The 23,577-nt window shown below is 45.0% G+C and overlaps 1 protein-coding gene across 1 annotated transcript in view; it reads left to right on the top strand.

Moving 5' to 3' along the window:
- Positions 1-9,312: 9,312 nt before the first annotated feature.
- Positions 9,313-23,577, top strand: part of LOC311287484 (polyunsaturated fatty acid 5-lipoxygenase-like) — a gene marked incomplete at its 5' end in the record, with an annotated part of 34,020 nt that continues 19,755 nt past the window's right edge. The window contains 3 exons of the mRNA XM_084404354.1: positions 9,313-9,561; positions 12,449-12,659; positions 12,836-12,914. Coding sequence (XP_084260480.1) covers positions 9,313-9,561; positions 12,449-12,659; positions 12,836-12,914 — 539 coding nt within the window. The remainder of the gene's footprint in view (positions 9,562-12,448; positions 12,660-12,835; positions 12,915-23,577) is intronic.

The following is a 23,577-nucleotide window of genomic DNA, read 5'->3' as shown; positions in this document are numbered from 1 at the left end:
GGGGTCAGGGGGATGCCCAGAATTACAGAAAGGGAGTTGAAGAAAAACGACCAGAAGGAGTCGAGCTTAGGGCAGGAGAAAAACGTATGTGTGTGATCTGCAGGGGAAAGGGAACATCTAATACAAGAATCATCCGTGTCAGGGAAAAATCTCTTTAGCCTGGCCTTAGTGTAGTGGATCCTATGTACCACCTTAAACTGAATAAGGCTCAAACGAGCACAAGTGCAAGTGGAACTGATTCTAAGCAGTGACTCTCTCCACCAGTCCTCGTCTAGTGCCAGCCCAAGCTCTTTTTCCCATGTATCCTTTAACCATAGAAGGGAAGATACTTGCGAAGAGAGTAAAAGATTGTAAATTGGTCCAATGCTGTTTTGTGACGCTGATGAAGACATTATATTATCTAAAAGAGTCTCCTCGGGTAGGTTAGGAAAAGATGTAAAATTATGTCACCGGTGCAGGCCGGGGCGGACTCGGATGACCAGCCGCCCCTGACTCCAGACACCACCGTGAGGAGCCGACACCACAGGCACGCGACAGACGGACAAAGGAGGAGGCAAGTAGTTTAGTTCACAAGCAACAATCTTTATTGAATAATAATCAACTTGGGGAAAGAATGAGCAACTCTTGTCTTCTAAGGCTATTCGGCCGGAGTAGCCGCTGGATCGACTATTCACTGTCTTCGAGACCCAATGGTGTAATAGTGGCTGGGAAGGCTTACTCCACAGCGTTGCTGCACATCTGCAGGATTCAGACAGTAAGTAACAGGCAATGTTTCTTCGCTCAGCAGTAGATTCTCTTATCAGGACATGCAAGGGAAATCGTAACTTTAAAACTCACTTCACAGCGTTGCTGCACATCTGCAGGACTCAGACGGTAGGTAACAGGTAAGGTTTCTTCTCTTAACAGCAGCTTCTCTTACCAGGACATGAGAGGGAAATTGTGACTTTAAAACTCACTTCACAGCGTTGCTGCACATCTGCAGGACTCAGACGGTAGGTAACAGGTGGGCTTTTCTTCTCTTAACAGCAGCTTCTCTTATCAGGTCGTGAGAGGGAAATTGTGACTTTAAAACTCACTTCACAGCGTTGCTGCACATCTGCAGGACTCAGACGGTAGGTAACAGGTGGGCTTTTCTTCTCTTAACAGCAGCTTCTCTTATCAGGTCGTGAAAGGGGAATTGTGACTTTAAAACTCACTTCACCGCGTTGCTGCACATCTGCAGGACTCAGACGGTAGGTAACAGGTAAGGTTTCTTCTCTTAACAGCAGCTTCTCTTACCAGGACATGAGAGGGAAATTGTGACTTTAAAACTCACTTCACAGCGTTGCTGCACATCTGCAGGACTCAGACGGTAGGTAACAGGTGGGCTTTTCTTCTCTTAACAGCAGCTTCTCTTATCAGGTCGTGAGAGGGAAATTGTGACTTTAAAACTCACTTCACAGCGTTGCTGCACATCTGCAGGACTCAGACGGTAGGTAACAGGTGGGCTTTTCTTCTCTTAACAGCAGCTTCTCTTATCAGGTCGTGAAAGGGGAATTGTGACTTTAAAACTCACTTCACAGCGTTGCTGCACATCTGCAGGACTCAGGCGGTAGGTAACAGGTAAGGTTTCTTCTCTTAACAGCAGATTCTCTTAACAGGTCGTGAGAGGGGAATTGTGACTTTAAAACTCACTTCACAGCGTTGCTGCACATCTGCAGGACTCAGACGGTAGGTAACAGGTGGGCTTTTCTTCTCTTAACAGCAGCTTCTCTTATCAGGTCGTGAGAGGGAAATTGTGACTTTAAAACTCACTTCACAGCGTTGCTGCACATCTGCAGGACTCAGACGGTAGGTAACAGGTGGGCTTTTCTTCTCTTAACAGCAGCTTCTCTTATCAGGTCGTGAGAGGGAAATTGTGACTTTAAAACTCACTTCACAGCGTTGCTGCACATCTGCAGGACTCAGACGGTAGGTAACGGGTAAGGTTTCTTCTCTTAACGGCAGCTTCTCTTATCAGGACATGAGAGGGGAATTGTGACTTTTCCACAACCATACGATTCTTCATGAGACTTGAACTTTCAGAGAGAGGGAGAGGATTATCAGGAGCCTTCAATGAGGAATTACTTCACGACAATATTCAGGGGAAGAGAGGACAATACAAAACATTACTTCACCAGTTCAGTTGTATCGTTCTGGGATTTAGATGGAGACCAGTAGATCATCTCACAAGAATGAAAGCAGGCGTTGGAAGACTCTTCTCAGCATAGCACACAGCACTCGTGTTCACTACAAATCCACAGCATTAATTCGACGTGCATCAGGTAAGGCAAACAACTGCAAATCACTCACACAGTAGGGCTGATCAGGAGCCTCGCTTCATCCATGCATTTCAACGGAAATATTCACTCTCAATTCCTCTCCAATGTATCTGAAACAGATGTCCTCCTCAACAGTAAATTTCACATTCACAGTCTTTTCTTCAAGCTTTACATTTGATTCAATGATGAAATTAATTCACTTATCTTTCTTCCTTCCTCTTCCATAGCAGATCCAAGCAGCAGTTCAATCCAGTAGTATTCCACAACAGTTACAGGAGATCTTCTACCCCAAAACACAACTGAGACCCAGCCAAACAACTGATCAACTGAACACCGATCAACCTTTGCTTGACCAGTTCCAACCTTCGCTTGACCAGTTCCAACCTTCGCTTGACCAGTTCCAACCTTCCTTGACCAGTTCCAACCTTCGCTCTAACTCGACTCTGAATGGCTCTTTTATCCTCCTCTTGTGAAGCGGAAAGCCTGTACAAACACCGCTCCTCTCTCTCCCTCACACCTGTCGTGCATCAGCTGTAATTAGTTCGCGCAATATCTCCGCTACACCCGGAACCGGAGTGAGGTGTTACACCAAAATAATTCCCCTCGGGAAACATGGGAAGAAAACAAAGGTTCCGCTTTTCCCAGCATTTCGTCACCCGTGACAATTAATTTTAACAAAACTACGAAGTTGGAAATATCTGAATCGACCATGAATAGATAAGCTAAATTTAGTAACAAGGTTTTCCCAACTACCAAATATTTTGTCTAGGAAGAGATCACAAAAAGAGACCAGACCTTTCTTTTTCCATAATTTAAAAGTTGGGTCTAGCAAAGAAGGTAGAAAGAGGTGGTTATTGCAAATAGGGGAAAGGACAGAAGGAGATTTTAATCCAAAATGTTGCCTGAACTGTTTCCAGATTTTTAGCGAAGAAAGTACAACAGGGTTATTAGTATACTGAGAAGGCCGCGTTGTAAGTGGAGCAAAAAGCAGTGCGGGTAGAGATGAAGTGCAAGAGCTGGCTTCTATAATGCACCAGTTAGTGTCAGGGGAATGATACCAAGTTTTAAGCTTTTGGAGATTAGCAGCCCAATAATACAACTGAATATTAGGGAGTGCAAGGCCTCCATCACGTTTGGGCCTCTGGAGAATTGATAATTGAATTCTGGGGGGTTTGCCCACCCAGATGTATGAAAGTACAGTGGCGTTAAGTGATTTAAAAAAAGATTTAGGGAGAAAGATCGGGAGAGTCTGAAAGAGAAATAGAAACCGAGGTAATATGTTCATTTTAATTGTTTCGATGCGACCCACTAGTGAAAGAGGTAGTACCCTCCATCTCTGAAGGTCTGATTTAATCTTCTCAGTCAATTCCACAAAGTTATTCTTATAAAGTGAGCTAAAGGAGTGTGAGATGTTTACACCCAAGTATTTAAAGCCACTAAGAGATAAATGGAAGGGTAGCGCGTCAGGAGGAATCAATTTCGCTAACTGGTTAACAGGGAAACATACACTCTTTGTGATGTTCAATTTATAACCAGAAAATATTCCGAAGGCCTCTAGCAGATTTACTATTCCGTCAACACAATTTACTGGGTCTTGAACATACAGTAATAGTTTATCAGCATATAGTGCTACTCTGTGTTCGATACCTCCTCTAATTATGCCTGAAAATAATGTGGACCCTCTCAGGGCTATAGACAGAGGCTCTATAGCGAGTGCAAAAAGCAATGGTGAAAGGGGGCATCCTTGGCGTGTGCCACGCGAGAGAGGAAAAGGAGGCGAGGTTTCGGAATTTGTTTTAACTCTTGCCACTGGAGCAGAGTAGAGAAGACGAATCCATGAGACAAATTTAGGGCCAAATCCAAATTTTTGGAGGATTGTGAACAAGTAATGCCATTCCACCCGATCAAATGCCTTCTCCGCGTCGAGCGAAATAACCATCTCAGGATTTGGAGAGGCAGAGGGAGACAGAATCACATTTAGAAGTTTACGTACACTGGATGACAGTTGACGGCCCAAAATGAAACCTGTTTGGTCCTCTGATATAATATCAGGGAGGCAGGTCTCAAGTCGGCATGCCAGTACCTTTGCCAATAACTTGACGTCATTGTTTAGCAAGCTAATTGGTCTGTAGCTACTACATAGGTTTGGGTCCTTATCCTTTTTTAGTATGAGGGATATCAGCGCCTCGTTCAGTGTTGGCGGCAAAACTCCCTGCTCTAATGAATCATTGAAAACATCTAATAATAAAGGAGCAAGCTGTGCAGAAAACTTCTTAAAAAACTCAGCGGAGAAACCATCTGGACCGGGGCTTTTGTTATTCTGCATCAGAGAAATGCAAGAAGTGATTTCTTGTAGACTGAGTGGTTTATCCAAATTTTCTGCTGTTTCCCTACTTACCGATGGTATATCTAAGTTATTAAGAAAAATTTCCATGACGGAGGTATCAGGGGGAGGTTCTGATTTGTAAAGGTTAGAATAAAACGAAGAAAACTCCAAATTTATGTTTGTTGGGTCTGTAGTCAGTATCTGGGAAGAGTCATATATTTGGGAAATAAAGTGAGAGGCATGCTGATGTCTCAACTGCGAGGCTAGAAGACGACTGGCTCTGTCCCCATGCTCATAATAAGTTGCTCTTGTCCGTTGTAATAAGCGTTCTGCTTTATTTGTTGTCAGGAGGTCAAATTCGGTTTGTAACTGCAGACGTTTAGTTACCAGAGCAGGATTTAGGGAAGAGGCATGTTGTCTATCAATGACTAAAATAGAGTCTATAAGTTGTTGCTGCCTCAATCTTCTGGATTTAGACAAATGCGCACTAAAAGAGATAATACGCCCACGTATAAAAGCTTTTAATGTTTCCCATAGTAGCGATGGGGAGACGTGTTCAGACCTGTTGGTCTCTAAAAAGAAATTTATGTCTGAAGATACATAGTCGCAGAACTCTGCATTGGCCAACAAACTTGTGTTCAACTTCCAGCCTCCTTGATGCCTATGTGAACCCGAGGGAAGACATAACTCAAGTCTGTGAGGAGCATGATCAGAAATTACTATGGCAGTGTAATCTGTAGATCTGACGAGAGGTAAAAGGGCCTTATCAATAAAGAAAAAATCTATGCGGGAGTAAACTTGATGGACAGTAGAGAAATAAGAAAAGTCTTTAATTTTAGGGTGAAAGAAACGCCAAGGATCAACACACCCCACCCGATCCATAAGTGTTAATAGAGTCTTAGACATAGCTGTTGGCATGGTCGATCTGGGCTGTGAACGATCGAGGCTTGGATCAACAACGCAGTTGAGATCTCCTCCTAGTATAAGATGATGAGAATTTAAATTTGGTAGATGGGAAAATAACGTGGACATAAAGTTTGGGCTATCCCAGTTAGGTGCATACACACTGACTAGCACAACCGGCGTTTGATGAAGGGTACCAGAAACTATAATGTAACGACCACCAGGATCAGAATGTATATGATCGGGGACAAACTTGATTCGTTTATGTATTAAAATGGCTGTGCCCCTGGATTTACTGTTGAAGTTGGAGTGGAACATTTGACCAACCCATGGTTTACGAAGCCTAGAATGGTCAACTGTACGTAGGTGAGTCTCCTGCAAAAAAACGATATCAGCGGAAAGATACTTTAAGTGTGAGAAAACCCTGGAACGCTTTATCTGCCCCCCCAAACCCCGCACATTCCAAGTAATAAAGTTGATTTTATGTCCGGCTGTACCCCCTGGCATTACAGAAGCACTTGTCATTTATAATATGTAAGGTAGATAAGACTGAGTGTAAAAACAGTAGTTTGGGAACCGAAGGTATAGAAAGAAAAAAGAACGAGGAAAACAAAAGCCGACAGGAAAAGAAAAAAAAAAAAAAGAAAAAAAAAACACACAAGACCCCCCCCCCCCCCCCCCCTTGAGTAATACCAACGAGTGTACATACAACCGGTTAAGCATGAAGTGTCTTATGCTCCCAACATTGTATTTTTGCATACCCTGAATATAACAGTTAACCGAAAGGAAGAGAAAAAGCAGCCTGAAAAAAGTATCGCAACCGCGAGCTTCAAAGTGGCTAACCTCAGTGACATAACAGTGCACAGGTGCCTATACAGTTGTAGCTGTATTGCAAATAGGCTGTAAATTATAAAGTGGCATTGCTTAGTCCCAAACCTAAAACAGCCTTAATCATGAAACCAGAAACGGAAAGGGCTACTGCTACTGTCATAACGAAACAAAATGAACATAGCTTTCACAGCAGTCCAATAGAAGACCGACAGAATATATACTAACCAGAATAGCAACACCTGAATATATTTTTACTCCGCTGCTGAAGTCTCCTTGGCTGGAAAGTTCTGTCGGTAGAAAGAATCCGCAGCCTCGGGAGAGTTGAAGACGTGCTCCCTGTTGTTGTGGGTGACTCGGAGGCGCGCCGGATACAACATGCCGAACTTCACTCCCCGTTGGTAGAGAAGCCCCTTGACTGGGTTAAATGCTGCTCGCCTTCTCGCAACCGCTGCGCTGAAATCCTCAAAGATTTTGATTCTATGGCCGTTGTAAGAAGAGTCCTTGTGTGACTTTGCCCACCTTAGAACAGCCTCCTTCTCCATATAGCGATGAAACCTGACAATAATCGGGCGTGGAGGATCATCCGGTCGAGGTTTCGGCTGCAGGCTGCGATGTGCGCGGTCTAGCTCAGGTGGCCCAGAAAGAAGGTCCCCCAGCAGGTCTGCGAACATCCCGGCCATATAGACTCTAGCATCCTTTCCCTCCACGTTCTCCGGGAGTCCCAGCACTCGGACATTTTGGCGTTTTGAGCGGGACTCCAAGTCCTCCACTTTCGCTTTGAGCTCTGTATTCTCTTTCACCACCGATCCCAGGTCAGACTGGAGCCCGCTCACGTCCAGTTCTAGCTGCGTTATCCTGTCACTGTGGTCGGATAAGCTAGTCTCCATCTCTCTGATAGTAGAAGTTTGTTCAGCCAGACTCAGCTGGAACGATTCGACCGACGAACGGATAGGTTCCAGGGAGCTATTTAGTAAAGCTGTGAGTTCGCCGGTCATATTCCTCCTCAGCTTTTCAAGTTCTAAGACAAGCGTCTCCGTCGTTAGTGGTGCTACATGGTCTTCCGCCATACTGCTACAAATTTTAGCACTCTGCTGTTTTTCAGCTTTACTACTTGATTTTCCTGCTTTACTCATTTTGCTTCACGAGTTCCGTTTTAAAACAAAGTAACTGTTACAGGATGAAGTACTATGCGACGGTGAAAGGTATTTAATGAATAAACTAAATCAAAAGGATGCGGAGCTCGGACAACGTGCGTCTTACCACCACATGGCTTGACCCGGAAGTCCAGTACTATGTATGTTGTATGTTCCAATATGTACTGCAGTATTGTGTACAGTTGTGCACAGCTCTACCCAAAGGGAGTTTATGCTTGTTGTAAATAAGGGTGTATTTGTTCTTTTGCACAATGCTGTGAACAAATTAGAATTGCAAAGAGCATATGCAGTAAAAATGTGAAACATACATATTCAGTGTCTTGTACTCAGTTATCTCACTAAATACAGCACTGTGTAACTTTACTGTATTTTTCAAATGGCTGTGCAAATAGTATATAGTGCTGTCTCGAGCATGTTCAGACAGTGTCACCAAGATCTGACTTTTTTGCATTGGAAAACATTTACAGAGTAAACTGTCATAATGAAAACATGACAAAGCCATTTGACTATCTTGTTCATAACCAATGGTGTCTGGACTTTTTATCTTGATGACACTGACACTTTAATTGACATCAATTCTTGCTTTTGAGGAATGAGCTATCCATTTTGAGCAAGTGACACGCTTTTGCAGGTTATCAACTAGGTTTTGCAGTTTGTACTAATTGTTTTGAGAACTGCATTAACTGTTGTGCAAATGTAAATAATGATGTGAGAAATGCACCAAAGCGACTGAGAAAAACTGTAACAATTCTGAAGAATTTTCTACAATTTGAACTATTTTAGTATTATGGCAAAGCATACTAAAGATGAGAGTGCTTTTCATTATGCCCGACAGTGTGTAGTTGGTTAGACAGAAATCTGGTAATATGAATGAAGTGTCTGCCATTTCATGCAAAAGTTTGATTTTGATATTGCTATGTGTAGTTTTGGTTGCAGTGCTTCATTTTGCAGGATATATGAGGTATTTTGCAGTTTGGGTGTGTGGTTTTGTGAATTGTGTTAAGTATTTTGATAAAACCAGCCTAGTTTGCAAAATTGTGTTTTAGCAATTGGAAAAAACTGTAATAAATAAAAATGTGCCAGTGTATCCATTGGTTGTGTCTTTTGTGTTCATCATGTGAAAAGGTTTGTGATGGGGGAACACAAGTAACATAACTTACCAGTTTTGGAAATGTTGTTTTGAATTTATTGCACCAGTGTGTTAGACTATGTTGTAGTGTGTGTGATTTTGAGAGCTTGTGTGTCCAGTGTGAGGGCAAAGTTTTGTTTTTCAGCAAGAGTGAATGGTTTTGAGTGTAGAGCTTCATTTTGACCTGAAAATAGGATGTTTGGGGAATTGGGTGAGACTTGGGGAGACAAGGAAGGAAATAAAAAAAAAAACTAAATGTTGCCATATAATGAGTGCTAATGACTTTACTTTTGATAAGTCGCATCTGGATTTATTTATAAACAAATAAAAATTTAAAAGGTTATTCTTTGTCATTTACTGAACACTGGGGGAGGGCATTTTGAATGTATTATATCCTAATTAAATTATATACACTCTTATATTACTTTTCACTTTTATATTACATTATATATGAGTGTATATTAGTGCTATTATTATATTAATGATATTATTAAGGAGACAAATTTTAAATAGCAATTGTAATTGTAAAAGCTTATCAGAGAAAGGGGATTGACGGTACCACAGGAATACCTCTACACACCTGTCTCTTCTGTAAGTTCAGACACTTGATCACATATGCAGGTATGCTGCACATGACATTTTAGACTGATAGACCAAACCCACATTATAATGTCACAGGAGGTGGAGAGTAGAGCTGGAAGTGAACTTCATATAAAGGTGCTTAAGAATAAACTGAGGATCCAGAGTCTGTACATGTTTCATTCTGGCAAAATGTTGACCTACAAGGTGACTGTTTCTACTGGTGTAGAGGTGATTGCTCAGACACTGAACAGCATTTACCTGACGCTGATGAACTCAAAGGATCAGAGCAGTGAAAGAGTCCTGGTGAACAAATCCTTCTTTGCTGGTTTTAAAAGGGTAAGAACGATAAAGACTTAATTATTCTATTTTAAGTCATTTCTTTATTTCTATTATGAAATTATATATATTATTATTGTGAGTATACATATATATATATATATATATATATATAAATAATTTGATAATTTCATATATCACTTAATTCTATAAAACCTATTATTATATATATATATATATATATATATATATATATATATATATATATATATATATATATATATATATATATATATATATATATATATATATATATATATTATTATTATTATTATTATTATTTTTTTTTTTTTTTTTTTTTTTATCTCAAACCCTCAAATTGTCAGGGGCAGCTGCCACCCTAAAAATTAGCTTCGCCACCCCAGATGACAGCTCGGAAACTGATGTAATGTACAAACAATTTTCGGTTTTGGTTTATGGGGAGGCGTCGACTTACCTTCCCCCATCGGCTTTTATTTAGGTTATCTTCGATCGATTGGGTCACGAAAAGCACTTATCAAATATGATCTATAATTCACAATAGTTTTAGTTTTAAGTCTGGTGTCTTCATGTAGATAAAATGCATTTCTGCCCCTGCAGCAACTCGGAAGAAGAACGCGCTTGTGGAAGAATGTGCTTGTAGAAGAACGCGCTTGTGGAAGAATGTGCTTGTAGAAGAATGTGCTTGTAGAAGAACGCGCTTGTGGAAGAATGTGCTTGTAGAAGAATGTGCTTGTAGAAGAACGCGCTTGTGGAAGAATGTGCTTGTAGAAGAATGTGCTTGTAGAAGAATGTGCTTGTAGAAGAATGTGCTTGTGGAAGAATGTGCTTGTGGAAGAATGTGCTTGAATGCAGAGCGAAAGTGAAATAAATGTACTGACCGGACAAGTAGGCTTATTAAAACTTCAGTGACAAAAAATAACTAGAAGAAATGTGAGAATGGTTCTGATTTCATTACATTCAGCGTAGACAGCGATTAATAATGGATTATAGTGTTAGTGTGATAGTTAGTGTATTTCTGGTAAAGCAGAGGTTTTGTGAGAGACTTTAGTGTAGAAATCAAAAGAAATGAGCAGCACACACATACTTACATTTTAGACACATTATTGACTGTTTTTGTTCTATTCTACCAGCGAAATAGTTCCAAACAAAGAAAAGCAACACTCAGTGGTGTTTTACTAAATGATTCAGCGTTTTGAATGAATCGGTTGACTCAATGACTCAGTGACTTGCTGCCACCTACTGGTGGTTTAGTTTCATGTTTTAAAGTATCATTAATCTCATAACATTCATTATTGCAGTTGTAATTTCACAGTATAAATTATTTAATTTGATTGGTAACAGCCCATAGTGTGTTACTATTAACACTGAATTTATTGATCGAATGTAAACATTTGACATGAAAGATGATGCATACATTTAATAAGGTTAAAAAAAAAGCAGATTTGCAGAAGTATATAAAAGCTGATAGAACACTGATGAGGAAATTGCTTCAGAATAAATTATATTTACACCACCAAAAATTATTTTCCCCACACAGAAAAGTAACTTTTTTACTCAAAGGGTTATTAGGGTTAACAGATAATGAGTTAATGGCTACTGCCTTAAATGTTGGAGTGTTTGTCTGACTAGTGTAACTAGTATCACATAAGTTGTATATCTACTGATCTTATAGACTCATATCTTTTAAGGCTCAGTATTTCCTGTGATTTTTCCCCAAATGCATTGTTTTTATTTTTTGGTAATCAAAATATTCTGGATTCCTAATCTTTTTGATCAATATGAATAAATAAATAAATAAATAAATAAATAAATAAATGCACTTTTGTGTACAAATTAAGTAATCAATTTATTACATTCTTAGGATAATATACATACACTGCTTAGGATAATATATACTGTGTGTATATATATATATATATATATATATATATATATATATATACACACCACACACACACACACACACACACACAAATAGTCTGTTGTGCGGCCTGACATAAACACATTAAAAAATGTAAAATTAAACACTTTGAATTTTATTTAACAACTGAAACCTGTTTAAACATTGCTTATGACTCAATAATATGCATTACATCCAGATTTATTAAAAACACCTTTTTGAAGCTTTATTTGTTCCAATTAATCCATAAATCCCAATTATGACATGGTTGGCCAAACTGACTGTTTTCCATTTTGAATTACATTGAAAACCTACATTTTCGAACTCCTCCTAGACTGTTCTTCAAAACATGGAATTGAAGTTGATTACTCAAACTGTTCTGGAATAAAGCAGGGGTAATTTTGGATAATTGCAGGCTCTGAACTTTTAAATACTACTCCAGTGGGATTCTTGCCATTCTCACCATTATTCCAAGACATTGAAGATGCTAAAGTGGCAAAGGATTTTTGATGTATGGAACGGTGTTGCCATGTTGAAGGAATAAATGTATGACAAAAATGGGAAACCGGAGTCTTGTATCTTCTATGCATCATCTGATTTAGATAAAATGGGTGTTGTATGTTTGGATCATATGGATCATGTCACTATTTTAAGTCATGGTCATGGAGCCACCAGCTGGCAACAGGAATTGAGTCATTAACAATATGTAATGAAATAGTTACATGTGTACATATATGTGCCCATTGTGCTTTGTCCTGTATTTGCTGCTTGCAGCTATTTTGTTTTGTTTTCTTATTAACCATTTTCTGTTAAAAGTTAGGATACACAAATGTAGAGAAATAAAAACTGCATCTGGTGAGATAAAATGATCAAACCTGGGCATCCTGATAGTGCACATAATCAGGGAATTAAATTAGGATTAATCACTCTTCACCAAAGCCCGTGGAGAGATGTTTCTTGTTTGTTTGTTTTGTTTTTTTTTTATATTATGTGTGTCTAATAAAGTTGTCATTAAAGGAGTTCTCATTCGACATCCTTGTGGAGAATGACTTTGGAGACATTGTTCAGGTGAAACTTGAAAAGAAGAAACACTTGGTCAATGTTCAGTGGTTTTGTAAGCATATCACAGTGAAAACACCCTCTGAAACATGCCTCGAGTTCCCCTGTCAGTGCTGGATAACAGACGAAGAGCCAGTGTTTATCCGAAAAGGCACTGGTACGTGCATTATCGCTTTTGTTCAGTATCCAGTTTTAAATAAAGTATTATTATTATTATTTTTATTACTATTGTTAAAATTATTGTTATTATTATTATTATTATTATTTGTATTCAGTTGCTGTCCTTTCTATGTGTAAAATGTGTGATATGTATATCTTTTTGTGTTCATTTAGCTCGATTGCCTCAGGATGACCCTGCATTTCTAAAAGTGGAAAGACAAGAGGAACTCAAATCTAGACGGGACAGATTTAGGTTTGAAGAAACAATTACATTCTTGAAAAATATACATTTGTTTCTTTTTCTTTATTAGGCCTACTCCCAGGGCCATGCACAGGGGGGTGGCCCGGTGGCTAGAGCCACTGCCCTTCTGCCCTCATCAGCTGAGGTGCCCCTCTCGACCCCCTCTCGACCCCCTCCCTAACCCCCCAGAAGATTCCCATAAAAACGTTCTGTTATCGCTCCGCTAAAGATCCACTGATTCCGATAATCCTCTCCGTGTTTTCCTGCTCGCTCCGCAGCGTCACTCGTAGACAAGCATGTTCCCGCTCTCCGACGACAGTTTCAGAATAGAATGTTCTCCCATTCACAGATTACAAATTACATTCCACATTACAGACAGTAGTCGATCCACAAAATTAGTATTTTGGTAATATGTTTTTGTATTTCTGTCGCAAAATGTTTTGCTCCTGGTCTTCAAATAGTGCTAACAACTCGTGCAACATCCATGTTCTTGGAAGAAAAGCAAATGTTTCGTGCCGTTAGACCCATTGTAACCTACTATACTAAGGTACTATTCATTTATATTAGAACACATTTAGATAATATATAGTATATTACCTTTTTATTATGTATAATGTAAATATGGTCTCATTAAAATACGCTTTTGACTTTCTCAGTTTGTGTAAATCTACTTATGGTTCAGAGTATTTATTTTTTTCCCACATTAATTTCCCACATGTCTAGTACAATTATGTGTTTTTGTTTTATTAATACAGTATATACTTTTTTCTTGATATACCCCGAAAGAATGGAAGTGAAATGTGACAACATGCCCCATAGGTGGGTTAATTGTAACATAACATATGGCAGCTTAAAATGTTATCTGATCTAATAAAAAAAAAATACAAAACAAACTAAAATATTTTCTAAATAAAATACAATTAAAAAACTTTTCATATAAAATAATGCCAATTTTTAATAATTAAATATAAACTCATTTTTGAGTTTTAACTACGAACACAGGAAAACACAGCTATACAACAGAGTTCAAAACAAATAAATAATTAGTAATTTCTGAACATTGACTCTCAGTTTTTATTCACCTTTTTCTCACTGTTTCTCAATAAAATTAATAAAAGTATAGAATACAATAGCATATTTCTAATAGGGGCACATTGTAACGCAGTGTTACAACATGCCCCAGCCTGCACAACTGGGATTTAAAACCTGCTAGTGGTTTCTGCTAGTTAGCGAAGCATTAAATAACTATCTCAACTGTTAAATAACATCTTGGAGATTAAAATAATATCAGATTTGTCTTATTTTAAATAAACACAAAAAATAGAGATGAAAAATGTACTTGTGAGTGTGTTTCTCCCTGGGCGCTTAAGCACACTGCTGAGCTTTTTATCCTCTCTAAAAGAGCTGCACGCCGCATGTCTTTTTCAAGACGGTTCGCCCTTGTATTTACTGGATGTGGGCGCGTGATTCATCTGCCTAACCGTCACGAGCGCTGTTTCGCGTGTTGGGTTTAATCATGCTCGGCAGCGCTCGTGGATGAGTCATGTTTTCATTGCGGGAACATGACCATCGCGATGTTTATAGATCGAGACTCAATGATCTCAGTGTGGGTGGAGTCCTCTCTGCCACACCCCAATCTATCTCTTTCTTAAAGAATGGGATTCTTTGGCTGGTGGTAACGTATCGGTTACTAACGTAACCTCTGTTCTCTCTAGAAGAGGGAACGAGTATTGCGTAAGTAGCTTACGCTGCGGGTAAAGTCATCTTTTCTCGAGATTGAAGCCAAAAATTATCCTTAATTTTCATAATCTTGTCAACGCAGTGCGGCAGCCAGCAGACCTAGAGCAAGCTTACTAGCGTGCTCATTGGCTGCCCTGCGGCAACTGCAGCACCCTATGGCTGAGCCTTGGCGTGACGTCACGCCCAGTGAGCGCACTCGGCGCGCAGCACGCGTCACGGCCCGTCAGGGGGCGTGGCTTAGTGCATAAAAGAAAGGCTCACAGGGCTGCTTCTCTGGTTTTTGTCGCTTGAAGCAAGTGAGCTCGTGGCGTGAGCACGGCGGGTTACGCAATACTCGTTCCCTCTTCTAGAGAGAACAGAGGTTACGTTAGTAACCGATACGTTCTCTTACGAGAGGTTCTCTCGTATTGCGTAAGTAGCTTACGCTGCGGGAACTCCCTTGTCAACGCCGTGCGCGCCCAGCATCTACTACATGAGTCCCAGGGAAAGCCCGGGGAACACCAGAGTGTGAGCCGGGCGGCCAATAGGATGGCTAGCGCAGTACATAAGCGCACAGTAGGGCACACAGAGCGGCGCGGCCGGTCTGACTGACAACCCTTGTATAGTGCAGCTCAACCAGGAGAGCTAAATCACACAGTAGCCCGCGCACCGAAGTGGGCCGGTCTACGCAAGACTTAGACTGATAAAAGTTTAGCCTGCAGGGCGGGAACTTCTAGATTGTAAAATCTAACAAATGTAGAGGGGGAGGCCCAGCCTGCCGCCGTACAAATGTCATGAAAAGAAATTCCGCTCGACCATGCCCACGACGAAGCCATGCCTCTAGTCGAGTGGGCTCTGATGCCCAGTGGGCACTGCAGGTCTTTAGACGCATAAGCAGCTGCAATAGCGTCCACTATCCATCTGGACAGAGTGTGTTTCGAGGCGGCGAGACCCTTGGTGTGCCCACCAAACGAAACAAAAAGCTGCTCTGAGCGCCTGACGGCGGCGGAGCACGTAATGTAATTTCTCAGCGCTCTGACAGGGCAAAGGAGATTACTGTCAATCTCGCTGCCGGCTGTCGGCAAAGCTGATAGAGAAATGACCTGTGCTCTGAAGGGTATGCCCAAAAGAGCGTCAGGTATTTCATATCCACAGTTTCCATGGGTTCAAAGGGATGCGATTTCATGGCCTCTAAGACCAAGGAAAGATCCCAAATAGGAACCGAAGGGGGTCGCGGGGGGTTCATTCTCCTGGCTCCTCTAAGGAAGCGGATGATGAACTCGTTCCTCCCTAATGCGCGGCCCAGCGCAGAGTCGGCGAAAGCTGAAATGGCCGCGACATATACTTTGAGCGTGGAGGGGGACCTGCCCATGTCCAGCAGCTCTTGTAGGAAACACAGCACATGCGACACCCCACATGTTTGTGGGTCCAGCCTTTTGGCGGTGCACCATTTATTAAACACAGACCATTTAGATGTGTAGAGCCGTCTCGTGGAGGGAGCTCTAGACTGTATGATCGTGTTCACAACCCCTGTTGGCAAGTCAACGGGTATCCGTTGAGTATCCATGCATGCAGAGACAGCGCTCTGGATGAGGATGCCATATCGAGCCGCGGGCCTGGGAGAGGAGATCCCTTCTCACCGGTATCGGCCAGGGGGCTGTGTCCGCCAGCCGTATTAGTTCTGGGAACCATGTCTGATTCTCCCAATACGGGGCTATGAGGAGCACCGTGTGGCGCGCTTCCCTTATTCTCCCGATGACTTGTGGCAACAGAGAGACCGGGGGGAAGGCATACAGCGGGCCGCTGGGCCAGGTTTGGGCCAGCGCGTCCTCGCTCTTTGAAAAGAACCTTGGGCAGTGCGCGTTGTCTTTTGACGCAAGAGGTCGACTTTCGCTCTGCCGAAAAGGCGCCACAGTGACTGGACTGTTTGGGGATGCAAGACCACTCCCCCAGGGGAACATTGTGCCTGGACAGTCTGTCTGGACCTTCGTTCAGGTGACCCGGCACATGCGCGGCTCTGAGCGAGCGCAGTGAGTGCTGAGCCCACACAAGGAGGCGTTCCGCCAGGGTGCAGAGCATTTTGGATCTGACACCGCCTTGACGGTTCACATAGGCCACCACTGACGTATTGTCCATGCGGACTAGTACATTATGGCTCTGTAGGTATGGGAGGAAATGCTTGAGCGCATACTCGACCGCCAGCATCTCTAGACAGTTTATGTGAAGGAGACTCTCCTGGTCTGACCAGAGGCCATAGACCGTTCTGCCCTCTAAGAGCACTCCCCAACCTCGGTTGGATGCGTCTGTCGAGACAACTTTCCGGCGAGAGACAAGTCCCATCGTCACTCCTGTGTGATACCATTCGGCTGCCAGCCAGGGCTGCAGGGCTGAAACGCAGCCATGATTCACCCTGACTCGTAGGCTGCCGGCCATCCAGGCACGGTGAGGCACTCGCGCTCTTAGCCAGCGTTGAAGCGGGCGCATGCGCAGTAAGCCCAGCTGGAGCACCGCTGCAGCTGAGGCCATATGCCCCAGGACTCGCTGGAATGTTCTCAGAGGAGTCTGACTGCCCATGTGGAAAGACGCGGCGAGATGTCGGATGCGGCGTGCGCGCTGCTCCGACAATCTGGCCGTCATAGCCACCGAATCCAGTTCTATTCCGAGAAAGGAAAGTGACTGACGGGGCAGTAATGAGCTCTTGGTCCAGTTGACCGAGAGACCCAAGCTTTCCAGATGGCTGAGAAGCGCTGTTCTGTGAGACAAAAGCTCTGCTTCTGACTGCGCTAGAATCAGCCAGTCGTCCAGATAGTTCAGTATCCGCATCCCCTGTCTTCTCAGGGGAGCAAGAGCCGCGTCCATGCACTTCGTAATGTACGGGAAGATAGACCGAACGGCAGGACTGTGTACTGAAATACCCGACCGTCGAAGGCGAATCTCAAGAATGGCCTGTGACGGGGTGTTATCTGGATCTGAAAATATGCGTCCTTCAGATCGAGATAGATAAACCAGTCTCCCGGGCGAATTTACGCGAGGATTTGTCTGGTTGTAATCATTTTGAACGGCCGTCTCATGAGAGCTTTGTTCAAATGTTTCAGATCTAAAATAGGTCTCAGCGCTCCGTCCTTCTTGGGTACGAGAAAATAACGTCTGTAAAAGCCTGACTCGCTCAGAGAAGGATGCACCTGTTCTATGGCCCCTTTGCGCAACAGCTTTGCTATTTCTGCCTGAAGCAGATGTGCCGCCTCCGTGTTCACTCTCGTCTCGACCCGTGCTGAAAAGCGTGGTTGACGGCGAGCGAACTGAAGCGAATAGCCGTGCGTTATAGTATTCAGCACCCATTCTGACACGCCCTGGATAGCTTGCCATGCTTTCGCACACATCGCTAGGGGTCGAATGGTCTCTGGGTTCAGATCGCCGCGCTGTGCGGGATGGGGAACCTTTATCAGAGAGGATGGGGCGGCGCGCGCGCTGCCGGTGCTCGAATACGGGGGCTCGCAGACAGTGGTGACCGGCTGTACAGCACACAGCGGCTCGGTCTCTGTGGACGGAGCACATTTTGCTGCTAGAAACCCGTGGCGTGAGAGCGGCATAGGGTTTAACGTGTTTGATAGTAAGTGCGTGCACTCGTGAGCGGGCACAGGGCTTACATTCGCAACACGGCCAGTGTTTAGGAGCTTTATAGGACCTGCATCCCGGGGTAACTGTGTGACAGAGCGGACAGTGGGTAGGTGTGGGCACAGAATAGTGGGCACATACTCTACACTTAGCACTCGAGCGGCGCGTGCCCGCTTTATGAGAGTGCGCTCTGTGAGCGTTACCGGGGAGATCATGTTTGTGTGTAGTGGTGAGCACGGGGGTGTGGGCACATTTTCTACACTCAAAACACCTTCGGCGTGAGCCAGAATTTAGCACCATCCTGAGAGCGGGAGGGTGTGAGATGCGGGTTCGCTTTCTGTATGTAAGAAAGCTGGCCGCAAGCTCGGAGAAGCAAACAGAAAATTTTTTTTATCTGCCGACCTCGAACACGGGTCTCTGGCGCGAAAGCCTAATGTTCTGCCACTGAGCCACAGGGGAACATATAAGCCTTCTGTAGCGCGAGCATATGATAGAGCGTCGTGTTTTGTGTCGGCGTTTGTTTGCAGGCGCGCGTGTATTAAAACAGGCTCGTTTACTGCAGTATTAGTATTTCCAGCCAACTGAACTTAGAGGGGACTGAGAAATATGTGAGAAATTGGAGGTTAGTCCGGTCTAGGCGGGACGAAAACACTCTCACTTCCTCTTTTCGCCGGTGCTCGTGACGTCCGCTCTGATATCCCTTGAGAACGGCGCAGTTGCGCGGCTCGAACAAAGGGAGAGAGAGCGGGAAGATGTCATCCTGTGCTGTGACATCGTTTGTTTGCCGGCGTGCGTGTAATTAGAACAGGCTCGTTTACTGCAATATTGATATTTCCAGTCGCCTGAGCTTAGGAGGGGACTGAGAAATGTGTGAGAATTAGAGGTGCCGGTCTCTCTTTTCTCCTTTCGCCGGTGAGTGACGCGCGCCAACGAGACACGGGGTAGCTTTCTTAAAACGTAAAGGAAACTAGCCCGTGACCGTCCGCTTCTGACATCCCTTGTGAGCGGCGCCGTTTGCGTGGCTCGAACAGAGGGGGAAAGCGCGAGCGTCATCATGTTTGCGTCAGCGTTTGTTTGCAGGCGTGCGTGTAATTAGAACAGGCTCGTTTACTGCAATAAATGTATTTCCAGTCGCCTGCTTAGGAGGGGACTGAGAAATATGTGGGAATGGAGGTTAGTCCGTGACCATCTGTATCTGACATCCCTTGTGAGCGGCGCCGTTTGCGTGGCTTGACAGAGGGGGCAGCTGTCCATGATAGCAGCGTCGTCTGTTTCATCCCCTGAGGCGACGGCAGTGCGGGCGAAAGCCGGCCGCTGCGCGTCGGGAAGAGGGGGGAGAAGGAGATAGCGAGGCTCGCGGGAGGGGCTCCGGCGAGCGCTCAGCTGCCGCTAGACAGCGGGAGCGTCGAACATGGCGAGTCGAGCCCGCAGGGTCGACATCGGCAGTTCTTCGCATAGTTCGCAGCCGCTCGTTGTAGAGAGCGAGGGCTGCATGGTCCGGTCCCAGGCAGAGAGCGCAGATAACATGGCGGTCTCTGTCGCTGAGCAGAGCTTTGCATAAAATGCAGGGCATTTTGTATCAAACGCCTGTACAATACAATAATAGAAAGGATATAGTGCCGGATAGCGAAGCAGGCAGGGATGGCTGAAGGCGGCAAAGGCTGCCGGCTTCCTCAGGCAGAATCCTCGGCTTGCAAGTCGCTTGATTCAACGGCAGCTTCCTCAGAGTCCAGCGATGCGGAGAGCTTCGCTGAAGAGACAAAAATCAGAGAAGCAGCCCTGTGAGCCTTTCTTTTATGCACTAAGCCACGCCCCCTGACGGGCCGTGGCGCGTGCTGCGCGCCGAGTGCGCTCATTGGGCGTGACGTCACGCCAAGGCTCAGCCATAGGCTGCTGCAGTTGCCGCAGGGCAGCCAATGAGCACGCTAGTAAGCTTGCTCTAGGTCTGCTGGCTGCCGCACTGCGTTGATAAGATTATGAAAATTAAGGATAATTTTTGGCTTCAATCTCGAGAAAAGATGACTTTACCCGCAGCGTAAGCTACTTACGCAATACGAGAGAACCTCTCGTAAGAGAACCACGCCCCCCTCCACATCGCAAACCGTGGGGCTTCCGTGTGTGCCTGGTTCCTCTCGGGGACCCAGTATTTCATACGGGGCTCCAGCAGATGGTGTCATGTCACTCACAGCATCACAAGGCGGGCTTGATTCCTCTGGAAATGAGGATTCGACTACGTTGCCTCCCTCAGGAGTGTTGGCGTTAGTCGAGTCAGTTCCAGAGCTGATGGCCATGCTTTCCCGGGCAGCTGAAAGCATCGGTTGGAGTGGTCCGCCCTCCCCCCTAGCGCTGTAGGCTTTCCCGGTTGTGCATCAGGACGCTTCCGGCTCGCGGGAGTCCACGTGACTTTTCGCGGCCCGCGGGCGTCCTCTGCCTTCGCTGCCCTTGATCGTGAGGCGATCTTGGTCTGTATGTTCTCTGTCACTATTGTGACACAGGCATGCAGTCCTGTGTGTCGCCTTCGAGGCAGTGCTGACTCAGGAGTTCTGTCAGAACCGGCCGCAGTGGAACGCTAGTCCTTCCCTGGCCAACACTGACAGAACGCGGAAACTCGACCACGCCCCCTTGCTGGGACGCTATGCCTCCCATGCCCGGCCTGGTCGTTCCGCCGCGCACACTACTGACCTCGCTCTCGGGCGACATCGGTACCTGCGTGATCCTGGGCCAGGTGGTGTCCACTAGAGTGGTCCAGACATGGGCTCGCTGGAGGCTGGCACCGCCTGTCTCTGCCCCTTAGCCAGCTAACACCTGGCTAAGCAGCACTCCTGAGATGGGCAGCTTGGAGTTAGGGCTCAGTTCTTTCAGGAGCTGGTAGCAGGACCACTACTTCCCCGGTGGAGGGCTGGGGGAGAATCTCGTTCAAAAAGAACTGATGCTCTTTCTCTGAGCCCCAAGAGGCTGTGGATGACAGCATGCACCGCCCACGGGCCACGCCCCTCTCATCCCCCTCTGTCGCCAGACCCCTGCCAGAGCACACCCACGCGGGACGCTGGTCCTCCCCTGGCCTCCTCTGGCAGGACGCGGCTAATGACCGTGCCCCTGCACAGGGCCGCTATGCCACCCTTGCCTGGGCCGGTCATTCCGCCTCGCTGCACCACCGACGGTACTTCTGTGGTTCGAATTACCCAGCTGGCGCAGTTTCTGGGAGCCTGGCTAGAGCTCCCCAGACTGTCCCGCTGGGTCGCGAGAACCATCAGGCTCAGCTACGCGATCAAGGGGAGCGAGGAGACTGAATCCTCCTCGTCCTCCCCTCGTACCCTCTTGGGACCTCTCAGTGGTTTTAACTGCCCTGTAGAGTGCTCCCTTTGAGCCTCTGAAATCAGTGGAGCTTAAGTTCCTGTCAATTAAGACAGCGCTCCTGGTTGCATAGGCCTCCATCAAGAGGGTAGGGGACCTGTAGGCATTTTCGGTTGACGAAGCGTGCCTGGAATTCGGGCCGGCTGATTCTCACGTGATCCTGAGACCCCGGCTTGTATATGTGCCCAAGGTTCCTACCACACCCTTCCGAGACCAGGTAGTGAACCTGCAAGGGCTGTCCTTGGAGGAGGCAGACCCAGCCTTGGCACTGCTCTGTCCAGTATGCACCCTCCGTGCTTACGTAGACAGAACGCAGTGTTTCAGGACCTCAGACCAGCTCTTTGTCTGTTATGGTGGGAAGCTGAAGGGAAAGGCTCTCTCCAAGCAAAGGTTGTCCCACTGGATAGTGGACGCCATTGCTTTGGCATATTGCTTCGACCATGCCCCCTTGGTGTGACTGCACACTCCACTCGGAGTGTGGCATCCTCTTGGGCTCTAGCGCATGGCACCTCGCTAACAGACATTTGTAGAGCTGCAGGCTGGGCGACAGGCGACCCCCTGTGGGTGACCCCCACATGTGTATTCCACTGTAAGCCTCTCTGAGCATGTGTCTTTCCCTCGGCAAGCCACCTTGCCACCCCTGGGGTTGAAATATTCCACCTGTGGCTGGACACCCCAGTGATACTCCATATGCAGCCCCTCCGGGTCATATGTGTATTCCAAGCCCCCCCCCTTCGGGTTGGGCATGATTGCATATTTCCTCTGAGATATGCTTCCCAGTGTACCTTGGTATTCCTGCGTTAAGTAGGACTCCTTCGTCCGTGCTAGTCTCACAACAGGGAGCTCAGACTTACGCAGGGCACTGGAAGACAGCCGAGGTGGCGTGATTAGACTGGGGACCCCATTTGTCGTCATCCGACGTAACTCGGAGTGACCACGAAAGGGAACGTCTCGCTTACGTATGTAACCCTCGTTCCCTGAGTAGGGAACGGGGACGTTACGTCTCCCTGCCACTTCAGCTGTAACGCTGGGAACGCCTGAGTTCAGTCTCGGCTCCTCAGCAAAGACATATCTGCATGTTGCCGGCGTACTTCCTTATATACCCCCGGGGGGGGCGGACCTACGCTATGCAAATTCCGCAGACCCATGGCATTTCATTGCCATTGGCTCGTTTTGTATATTCAAAGGTGAGAGGCTTTCTAAGCGAAACCCCATTTGTCGTCATCCGACGTAACGTCTCCGTTCCCTACTCAGGGAATGAGGGTTACATACGTAACTGAGACGTTTCTGAATGACAAATCCTAGTAATGACATGTAGATGGAGAATAGAGGTGGTCCTAGCACTGAGCCCTGAGGCACTCCAGTAGCTAGATGCTGCAACCTCACCCCTCATTTTCAACTTAAGTTGTGAAAGATCTTGAAAGCTTTGGACACAGTTTGGTGTTCATTTAAAGAAGATACTTGGTAGATTATTGCTGAATAAAAAAAAAAACTTAAAAAAAAACAGAATTAAAAAAAAAATTAAAGAATTTTAAGTTTGTTTTGAAAAAAATTGCACGAAAATATATTTTATATAAATATATGTTTTACTCTAAGACTGTACAACTGAGAAAGTTTAAGCCATTTATCTAAACAAGTTGTCCAAATTTGAGGTTGATATCTCAAAAACTGAGCTTTCTTACTGAGCTTCCTTACTTTGGACACAGTACCAAACATTTCCACTAGATGAATTTCGTTTCTTGTGCTCATTTTTGACAATGAGAGGTACAAATGTGACTATTTTGTTCATGACCATATAACCTTTCCGAATAATGTCCATGATTTAATTCTTATTTCATGATTTAATTCGTAATTATTTTTGGTAAAAAATGAGCAGCAGAGGGTTAACACTATGCGAATAGTAACACTACACAAAAAAACAAATAGAAAAGCTTCTGGCTGTGCAGGACATCCAGCCGATGATGTACGATGATGCTTCTCATAAGTG

Source organism: Rutilus rutilus (assembly GCF_951802725.1).
Source record: "Rutilus rutilus genome assembly, chromosome: 3".
Taxonomy (NCBI): domain Eukaryota; kingdom Metazoa; phylum Chordata; class Actinopteri; order Cypriniformes; family Leuciscidae; genus Rutilus; species Rutilus rutilus.
The sequence above is the reverse complement of the archived record's forward strand: the minus strand, read 5'-3'. Positions and strand labels throughout refer to the sequence as shown.